At 44.8% G+C, this 10,367-nt stretch overlaps 2 protein-coding genes across 2 annotated transcripts in view; one reads left to right on the plus strand and one right to left on the minus strand.

Moving 5' to 3' along the window:
* Positions 1-6,696, minus strand: part of LOC103742847 (A-kinase anchor protein 17B) — a 224,411-nt gene extending 217,715 nt beyond the window's left edge. The window contains exon 1 of the mRNA XM_029568940.1: positions 6,614-6,696. The gene's annotated coding sequence lies outside the window, so the exon portion shown is untranslated. The remainder of the gene's footprint in view (positions 1-6,613) is intronic.
* On the plus strand, positions 6,035-9,746 carry Slc25a5 (solute carrier family 25 member 5). Its single transcript, XM_008844018.3, has 4 exons — positions 6,035-6,269; positions 7,283-7,769; positions 8,255-8,395; positions 9,327-9,746. The coding sequence occupies exons 1-4, from the start codon at positions 6,159-6,161 to the stop codon at positions 9,482-9,484; spliced, it is 897 nt and encodes a 298-aa protein (XP_008842240.1). The 5' UTR covers positions 6,035-6,158; the 3' UTR covers positions 9,485-9,746.
* The last annotated feature ends 621 nt before the right edge of the window (positions 9,747-10,367 follow it).

Genomic DNA, 10,367 nt, shown 5'->3' on the forward strand with positions numbered 1-10,367 from the left:
AGCAAAGTTTTTGCTTCAGGTTCTGGTCTCTTCTTAATGACAGCTGATTCTTCCGCCCCAGCCAACCAGAACCCACAGATTCTCAATCCATGAACAGCCCTGATAGTCTCTGCTTCCCTTTGAAGCTTCACAAGCCAGGCCTCCATTGTCCACAACTCTTTCAACATAACTGTTCCAAGCTCCAAAGCAACAAACTCTGAGCACTCAATGGCTTTTCCAGCCCAAAGTTCAGAAAGCTTCCACAATCCTCCTAAAAATACCAAGGTCAGGTCTTTCACAGCAATACCTCACTCTCTGGTACCAATTTCTGTTCTAGTTTGCTTCTTCATTGCTGTGACAAAACACTCCGACCAATACCAACTTTGGGAGGAAAAGGTTTATTTAGCTTATATCTCCTGGATCACATTTCATCAGGGAGCCCAAGGTAGGAACTCAGGGTCGGAACCTGGAGGCAGGAGCTGGAGCACAGGCCATGGAGGAATGCTGCTTACTGGCTTGCTCCCCTGGCCCCTGCTCAGCCTGCTTTCTTATGCAACACAGGCCCACCTGCCCAGGGGTGGCACCACCCACAGTGGGCTGGGCCCTCCCACATCACTCAAAAATCAAGAAGGTGGCCCATGGACATGGCCACGGGCCAGTCCAATGAAGGCAATTCCCCAATTGAGGCTCCCTCAACCCAGGTGTGTCAAGTTGACACTAAAGCTATCCAGTACACTTTGTTAAATGTTTTAACTTCTAGACTTATAAAAATGTCCAAAAACAGTACAAAAAGGCTAGCAATGAGGCTGGGAATATAGCTCAGTGATACAGCATATGCCTAACATGCATGAAACCCTGTGTTCAATTCCCAGCATTGTAGGAAAAAAACACAAGGCTGTATCTGAAAAGGGGTTGATATCCACAATATAAGGAACTCCAAGAACTCACTAGAAACAATAACAATAATGATAATAACCCAACTAAAAGGTAAGCAACAAGGGCTGAAGAGATGGCTCAGTGGTTAAGAGCACTTGCTGCTCTTGCAGGATACTGAGGTTCACTTCCCAGCACCCACATGACAACTCACAAGCACGTCTAACTCTAGTTTCAGGGTATCTGATGCCCTCCTCTGACCTCTGTGGGCAGGAGGCATGCACGCAGTGCACTTATGTACATGCAGCAAAACATTCATACACATCAAATAAATAAATAAATAGCAATAAACCTAAAAAGACATTTCCTTTAAAAGAAGACATGTAAATTGGTCAAAGGTCATGAAAAAAAAGATGCTCAGCATCATTACTCATTAAAGGAGTACAAACCAAAACCATCTCATGGCAATAAGATACGTTCTTAACAGAAATACAGAAGAGATCAAGTGCTGGTGAGAAGATGGAGAAGGGGGAACCCTTGCACATCTTAGTAAGAATGTAAATTTGTAATGTCACTCTAGAAAACTATGGAGAGTCCTCAAAAAATTGATGAATTATATAATTCAGCAATATCTTACTAGTAGCTATATATCCAAAGAAAATGGAATCATGTTAAAGAGACATCTTCACTCCCATGTTCATTGTAGCACTGTTCACAACAGCCCCCAAATAAACATGAACTGACAAACTATGGTCCATATACGCAAGGGAATGCTATTCGACTATAAAAATGATGAACTCCTGTCATGTGCCATAACCAAAAAGAAAAAGAAAAAGCTGAAGATGGAGCTCAGTGGTAGAATGCTTGTGTAGTGATGCTTGTGTAGTATCCACAGGGTCCTGAGTTCCATCCCCAGCACTACAAAAACGGCAAAAAAACTGGAGCTGGAGAGATGGCTCAGTGATTTAAGAACACTTGCTGCTCTTGCAGAAAATCTGGGTTCAGTTCCCCAGCACCCACATCAGGCAGCTCACAAGCACCTGGAACTCCAATTCCAGGGGATCTAACATCCTTTTCTATCCTACGCAGGTGCCTGCGTGCACATAATGCACATAAACACACAGGTACACATACACATTAAATAAGTAAATATTTTTTTTAAGTCTACAAAAAACTGCTGGGTGTGGTGGTGCACGTCTTTGATCCCAGCACTTGGGAGGCAGAAGCAGGCAGATCTTCGTGAGTTCAAGACCACCCTGGTCTACATAGTGAGTTCCAGGCCAGCTGGGGCTACAGGGAGACCCTGTCTCAAAAAGACCAAAAAAAAAAGTTGATGCAGGAAATACACGCATACACAAAGACACACAAAAAAATTTACCAAAAAATAAAAAAACAAAACCCACCACTCTCCAAATAAAATTCTCTATAGTTTTTAGTGTATGTGAGGCCCAAGGTTTGTGCCCCAGCACTGAAATAAAAAAAATTTTAATTAACTCCATACATTTTTCTTTAGCTGTTGTTTGACCAGAAGGAGAGAAGTGACTGTCATTTGCAAAGGATATGCTCTACCATTCTTTGAGATTGTGTAGGATTGCCCTTTCTACATTCAGCTGAATCACAGTTACAATCACCCCCCACCCCCCACCTCCTCTCTCTCTCTCTCTCTCTCTCTCTCTCTCTCTCTCTCTCTCATAAAAATAAATAAAACACCTAAGAAGAAATGTAATCAAGGAAGTTAAAGACCTCTACAACAAAACTTTAAAATGCTGAAGAAAATTTTTTAAAGGCATCAAATGAGAAGCCAGGTGTGGTGGCATGCTCCCATAATCTCAGCACCTGGGAGGCAGAGGCAGGTGAATCTCTGTGAGCTCCAGGCCAGCCTGGTCTACCCAGCAAGTTCCAGAGCAGCCAGAGCTGCATTTTAAAAAGCCATTAGAAGACAGAAAGACTTAGATTGTGGGCTGGAGAGAAGGCTCGGCGTTTAAGAGCACTGGCTGTTCTTGCAGAGAACCTGGGTTTAATTTCCGGCACTCACATAGCAGCTAACAACCATAGGTAACTCCAGTTCTAGGGGATCCAACTCCCTCTTCTGTCATTCCATGGGCACTGCATGACATGGGTGCACTTACATACATGCAGGCATAGCACTCATATACATAAAATAAAAATAGCCCGGCGTGGTGGCGCACACCTTTAAACCCAGCACTTGGGAAGCAGAAGCAGGTGGATCTTTGTGAGTTCAAGGCCAGCCTGGTCTACATAGTAAGTTCCAGGACAGCTGGGGCTACAGGGAGACCCTTTCTCAAAAACACCAAAAAATAATAAATAAATAAATAAATAAATAAATAAATAAATAAATAAATAAATAAAATAAATCAGGGGCTGGAGAGATGGCTCAGCGGTTAAGAACACTGATTCTTCTTGCAGAAGACCTGGGTTCGAATCCCAGCACCCACATGGCAGCTAACAACTGTCCATAACTCCAGTTCCAGGGGATCTAACAGCCTCTTCTGACCTCCTCAGGCATTGCACAACACAGGTACACTTACCTACATGCAGGCAATCCACACACACACATAAATTTTTTTTAATTTTTTTTTAATTTAAAAATAAATCAAAAAAATTTAAAGACAGATTGGCAGAGTTAACATGGTGAAAATAGCTATATTATAAAATCACTCAATACATGCATTGCAATCCCTATGAGGATTCAAGTGATGTTCTTTCCAGAAGTAGAAAAATGTTCTAAAATTCATATGAGAGCCCAAAAGATTCCAAATACCAAAGCAATCCTGAGCAGAAAAAGCAATGCTGGAGGTATCACAGTACCTGATTTCAAATTATACTGCAGAGCCAGAGTAACAAAATCACCATGGTACTGGTACAAAAACAGGTGCATAGACAAATGGAATAGAAGACCCAAAGAATAAATTCACACAGCTACAGCCAAGTGACTTTTTTAAACAAAGGCACCAAAAACACACTGGAGAAAAGACAGTCTCTTTGACATATGGTGCCAACAGAACTATCCACATGTGAAAGAATGGAACTAGATTCATATCACTCTCCTGTACAAAGAGCAACTCAAAATGAATCAAAGACATTATGTAAGACCTGAAATTCTAAAAGTGTTAGGTAAAAACACTTAAAAATATAGACAGCCAGCTGCAGTGGACCATGTCTTTAATTCCAGCACTTGGGAGGCAGAGGCAGGCAGATCTCTGAAACTGAGACCAGCCTGTTTCAGAAGAGTCTTACATGTGTAAGGCCCTAGGTTCAATCCCCAGTATTGCCAAAAATAAAATAAAAAAGGAAACCTTTACTTGAGTTTTCATTGACAGTATTTAAAATAAAATTTGAACTAAAGAGATGGCTCAGAAGTAAAGAGCACTGGCTGCTCTTGAAGAGGACCTGGATTCAGATCCCAGCACCCACATGGTGGCTAACAATCATCCTTAACTCCAGTTCCAGGGGATCTGACACTCTCTTCTGGCCTCTGCAGGTATTGCGCACATGTGGTGCAGGCAAAAAAATATACACATCCACATACACAGAGTAAATTTTTTACTTTAAATATTGTAAAGAATGGCCGGGTATGGTGGCACATGCCTTTAATCCCAGCACTCGGGAGGCAGAGGCAGGTGGATCTCTGTGAGTTCAAAGCCAGCCTGGTCTACATAGTGAGTTCCAGGACCAGCTGGGGCTACAGGGAGACCCTGTCTCAAAAAAAAAAAAAAAGAAGAAGAAGAAAGACCAAAAAAAATTGTAAAGAAAAAAAAGAGACCAGTACAAGAAAAAGGATGTAAAAAAATGTGAAGAAGTCACCATTTTAGATATAAATCACACACTGAAATGATTATACGGTAGCTATATTGGGTCAAATAAGATAGATCAGCCAGGCATAGTAGCCTACACCTTTGATTTCAGCACTCGAGGGACAGAGGTAGATAGATCTCTGTGAGATAGAGGCCAATATGGTTTACATAGCAAGTTCCAGGCCAGCTGAGGCTACAGGGAGATACTTGTCTTGGAACTAACAAGTTGCAAACTATACTCATAAAAGGGCCTGAAAATCCTGAAGGATCCTGTAGTGAGCAGATGGAGACAGATGGAGAGGTGAGAGAGGGCAGGAAAGGAAAATAAGTGGCATATATACTATGTCTTCAGTGTGTACAAGCCAGGTGGCATTTTGCCTTTGAGAGTTCTGAAGCCTGGACTCCTAAGATTCAAATGCGGTGAGTTTTCCATAGTTATCTTTATTTCTATAGAAACTGCAATGATTATTTAGACAGAGGATTTGTTATCACACTCTGCTGCTGTTCTGAACCTGAGGAAGTATACCTGAGCGTTTAAAGACACTTGTGACAAATGTTTACCTAGCACAGAGATAATGGGGCTCAGTGAGCACTGGCCATTGGCAAGATGGCTGTGTATCTAAGTCTACCAATTCCTCTAAATGTTTCTGGAGTTCAGAAATCTATTCACTCTAAGAGTACTTTGCTTGGAGTCCAGTCAAATATCAACTGCATTCTTAACCTTCTTAACCTTCTGGATGCAACCCATTTGGCTTCCTGTTAAAATAATTTCCTCACCTCCCAAGCAGTCCTTTAGAATAACTCAATAATCACGATAAATTATTTCAGTGTACTAGTTTTTAAAAATCGAAAACAATGCAAAAATCCTCGATGATCAGTACTTTATACAGAGAGAGTCCACCCAGTACTAGCATGACCTTGATTCACGTGCCTCACAGTCTTTGCAGTCCTAGGTATCCAATTAAACTTTCTTTTACAAAAATAATTGACTGGGCTACAAACCACCGTAGTGTGCCTAAATGAAATCTTTTCAATATTGCATTAACTATTATTTATCATGACTTCGGGGGGGGTCTTTGTTTAGGGCTCTTTCACCCTAGGCCTGGCCCTGCTCCCAGGCTTTTTCTCTGGGCACACTTCCTCCCCATCCCCAGATCCCTCTCAAGGTTCTGCGCCCAGGTTCGACGCAATGCCGGCCGCCGCCCCGTACTTTCGCCAGATCAGGTGCCCCGAGCAGGCGGGCCGGGAAGGCGACGCGTGGTCCGACCTCCCCGGCTCCTCCCGCGGACATGAACCATTCAGCAGCGCTGCCATTCTGCGCGCGCCGAAGTCGGCGCCCGCCTCCGCCCGCCCCTTACGCCCGCAGCTCAGCGCCGGCTGCCACTATATAAATCGGCCATTTGCTTTGCTCCGCCCTAGAGTCCGGGAGTCAAAGCCGGTTGTCAGCCCAGTCCTGTCCCGCACTTGCCTGCCTTTTCCTTTTCTTTCAACATGACAGATGCCGCTGTGTCCTTCGCCAAGGACTTCCTGGCAGGTGGAGTGGCGGCGGCCATCTCCAAGACCGCAGTAGCGCCCATCGAGCGGGTCAAGCTGCTGCTGCAGGTACGTCCTGGGATCCAAGGGAGGAAGTGGGGAGTGGGGTCCACAGAGAAAGGGGATGCCCCAGGGGACGAAGAGAGCGGCACTCAGTCTTCAAACTTTGGCAGAGTGAGGGCAAGGCTCGGCCACAGAGTCGGATCGAAAGGCAGACTCGAAGGAGGCGACTTTAGGGACCTGGAGTTATAGTGTGTGGCCGGCGAGGACAGAGGGAGCCGAGACGCTCCGGGCCTCCGCATCCCCGGCGGGAGATCTTAACCAAGCAGTCACCGAGATGCTGCCTCCCCCGGCCTTGGGTCAAGGGCGAAGGCCTGAAAGCAGGGGCTGGAAAGCGGAACACCCGGCCTTACCGAAAACCTCAAGGTCATGGCAAGGAGAGAACAGCTTTGGGGAGGCCAGACGAACCGGCCCCGCAGCCACTGGGCTGGCCGGCCATGAGCTCTCACTTCGACGCGGGCCGGAAGCCAACCCCGGGAAGCGCATGTGCCGGCTACGTCCGCCCCCGCGCAGCCGCCGCTGCAGCCCCTCGCCTGCCTTCCTGCTGCGCGTCTGTCGGCTCTGCCTCTAGAGGGCGCTCGCGGGCGAACGTACGGCAGGTGGCACACCAGTCACCCCCCAGAGGACATGAGTGGGGGTGGAGCGAGAAGGAAGCAACTCAAGAGACCTGAGACTAGACTGTGGTCACCAAGGTGACCTTGTCCTATGCACGGTTTTCGCCCTAATGCCTCTGAACCTGAGAGTGAGGGAATGACCTTTCTTCCAGGTGTAAAGGTCATGGGTTCATTTGAAGGTGTCCCCACCCACAGGGATGGAGGCTTACGGCCTCTGATGGTGCACCTCACTAATCCTGTGACAGTGTCAGCCATAGAATAGGAGGGTCCAGCCCATGGGATAGATTTGGAGAAAGAGGAACCAACTTTGAATGTGGGGGTGGTGATCAAGATGATATATGAATGCTCTTCCCTTTTGCCTTCTCCACGGTTATAACTGTCCCTGTCGGTCTTTTTCCTGTCCATCAGGTGCAGCATGCCAGCAAGCAAATCACAGCAGATAAGCAATACAAGGGCATTATAGACTGCGTGGTTCGTATCCCCAAGGAACAGGGAGTCCTGTCCTTCTGGCGTGGTAACCTGGCCAATGTCATCAGATACTTCCCCACCCAGGCTCTCAACTTTGCCTTCAAAGATAAATACAAGCAGATCTTCCTGGGTGGTGTGGACAAGAGGACCCAGTTTTGGCGCTACTTTGCAGGGAACCTGGCATCGGGTGGTGCCGCTGGGGCCACATCCTTGTGCTTTGTGTACCCTCTTGATTTTGCCCGTACCCGTCTAGCAGCTGATGTTGGCAAAGCTGGAGCCGAAAGGGAATTCAAAGGCCTTGGTGACTGCCTGGTTAAGATCTACAAATCTGATGGGATTAAGGGCCTGTACCAAGGCTTTAATGTATCTGTGCAGGGTATTATCATCTACCGAGCTGCCTACTTTGGTATCTATGATACTGCAAAGGGTAAGTTTGCTGTGTGCTATGAAAGTATGGGGGGGTGTTTGTAGTGCTGGGAATTCAACCTAAGACCTCATGCATACTAGTCCACCATTTTACTGTTGAGCTGTATCCCTAGGCCTTGATTTTGGTTTGGTTTGGGTTAACTGCCTGTCTCTGCCTCCCAATTGCTGGGATTAAAGCTATGCACCACACCAGGCTGATTTTGTTTCTTAAGGTCCAAGACTGGCCTCAAACTCACCATTCTCCTGCCTCAGCTTCCTGAGTGTTGAAGTTACAGACTTGCATTGCCACACCCACTCTGAAGCTGTATTTTTATGAGATGATTTAAAAGATCGTTATGCCAACCTAACATTCCAGGAGCCAGAGATTTATTTTAGTTTTAATTGCTGAAAGAATCAAACCCAATATAAAACTCATGACAGATAAAATGTTTGGTGGGTGTGGAAAATAAGTCAGAAAATTGAAAGCAATCTTTTTTCTGTTCTCAGGAATGCTTCCAGATCCCAAGAATACTCACATCTTCATCAGCTGGATGATTGCACAGTCTGTCACCGCCGTTGCTGGCTTGACTTCCTATCCCTTTGATACGGTTCGTCGTCGCATGATGATGCAGTCAGGACGCAAAGGAAGTAAGTTCCACTTGAGCAGAAGATAAAAGCCATGGACATAGAGCACATTTGGCTACAAATGAATGATGTCTGTCTTTAAAGATTACAGCCTGGGGCTGGGGATATAGCTCAGTGGTAGAACACTTTCCCACCAGACCCTGGGTAAAATCCCCAATCACATAAAAAAACTACGGAAGGTGAAGGGGTGGTGAGGTTGATAGCCTCTGTGTTAGCTATGCAGCTGCTTTTTCACAAGCAGCCCTTTAGATGCCTATGAATGAGGGTGCTTTAATGATATTAAGAGGTTAGCCCTGTTGTTCTTAATCACAGCATCAATATTTAAGCATTACCTATGCTAATGTGTAAATATTAGGTTTAAAATTGATATTAGGGGCCTGGAGAGATGATGGCTCAGCAGTTAAGAACATTGACTGTTCTTGCAGAAGAACCGGGTTCGAATCCCGACACCCACATGACAGCTAACAACTGTTCGTAACTCTGGTTCCAGGTGATCCAACAGCCTCTTCTGTCCTCCGCGGGCATTGCACGACAGGGGCGCATTTATCTACATGCAGGCAATACACTCATATACATAAAATAAAAATAACAAATAAAATATTTAAAAATAAATAAATAAAATTGATATTAGGCTGGGCGTGGTGGCACATGCCTTTAAACCTGGGAGGCAGAGGCCTGGTAGAGCTTTGTGAGATCACAGCCAACCTGGGGCTACATAGTGAGACTCTTGACTCAAAAAACAACAACAAAAACAAAAAACAAATGGCATTTGGTGCTGGGAATAGCTCAGTAGTAGAGCATTTCCCTGACATGCACAAGGCTCAGTCTTCCATCCTCATCATGGACAAAAAGAAAAGTGACTTTTCTTTAGTGCTGTGAATTTAGGGGCTTTCATTGACCTCCGGTCACCAACTCTGTCTTTTTTTCTTTGCAGCTGACATCATGTACACAGGCACACTTGACTGCTGGAGGAAGATTGCTCGTGATGAAGGAAGCAAAGCTTTTTTCAAGGGTGCATGGTCCAATGTTCTCAGAGGCATGGGTGGTGCTTTTGTGCTTGTCTTGTATGATGAAATCAAGAAGTTCACATAATTGTTTCCTAGGTGTATCCCTTGTGAACAGGCATGTTGCATTATAGAACATATCTTGAACATTCTGGACAGATTCTCTGGGCTTGTCTGTTTTCTTAATGGCAACTATTTACTGGTTGAACATGGGAAGCAATAATCAATCACCTGACCAGTTTTCTCTTAAAGCCATTTCCATGGTGATGATAATGATGGGACTCAATTATATTTTTTATTCCATTCGCGCCTGCAAAAAAAATTGAAGAAATAAAAATATCTAAAAACAATCTTGTTTGTTTTCATTTAAAAATTTGTATTTGGGTAAGCACTACATTTGAATAATAACTGCAGTGTCTTCTGAGATGAAGAACTTTGAAAAGCAATTGTCAGCAGACCATTTCTCAAACAATAACTTGGATGTGTACCTGTCAGCATTCCCAATTCATTAGCAAAATGAAATTTGGGCTCAGTGTATCCAAAAATGGTTGGTCTGATGCCTGTCATAGCTGCACGAGCTTTCTCCCAAAAATTATCATGGACCTGCATTTCCTAGTACTGTGGTCATTAAAAACTATCAGCTAAGTTGTTCACTTTTGAATGACTGTTAAATGAGTATCCCTTCATTGAAATATTTGTTAAAAAATATAAGGTAATCACAGTTCCCAGTTTTTGACCGATTGCCTTCTTTCATCTTCACCTGGCTCAAGCCATTTGTATTTAATCTCATTCAAAGCGGAGGACTAAGGCTGGCGTGGTTATGTGTTCCTGAGAGTGCAGTGCTGTTAAAGATTATGGAGCATGCTGGATGACAGTCATGACCTCAGAACTCATTTGACAAAGCAGAAGCAGCACCTGCATCTTGTCTAACACAGCCCTGTTGGTGGAGAGCATGTTTCTATTGGGTAAGC

Source organism: Nannospalax galili, unplaced genomic scaffold, assembly GCF_000622305.1.
Source record: "Nannospalax galili isolate Female #2095 unplaced genomic scaffold, S.galili_v1.0 scaffold311, whole genome shotgun sequence".
Lineage (NCBI taxonomy): Eukaryota > Metazoa > Chordata > Mammalia > Rodentia > Spalacidae > Nannospalax > Nannospalax galili.

Bases quoted from the DNA above. Each gene is read 5' to 3' on its own strand.
- Slc25a5 (XM_008844018.3), top strand. From the start codon at position 6,159: ATGACAGATGCCGCTGTGTCCTTCGCCAAGGACTTCCTGGCAGGTGGA. The intron at 6,270-7,282 runs GTACGTCCTGGG...CCTGTCCATCAG, and splicing joins GGGTCAAGCTGCTGCTGCAG to GTGCAGCATGCCAGCAAGCA. The intron at 7,770-8,254 runs GTAAGTTTGCTG...TTCTGTTCTCAG, and splicing joins TATCTATGATACTGCAAAGG to GAATGCTTCCAGATCCCAAG.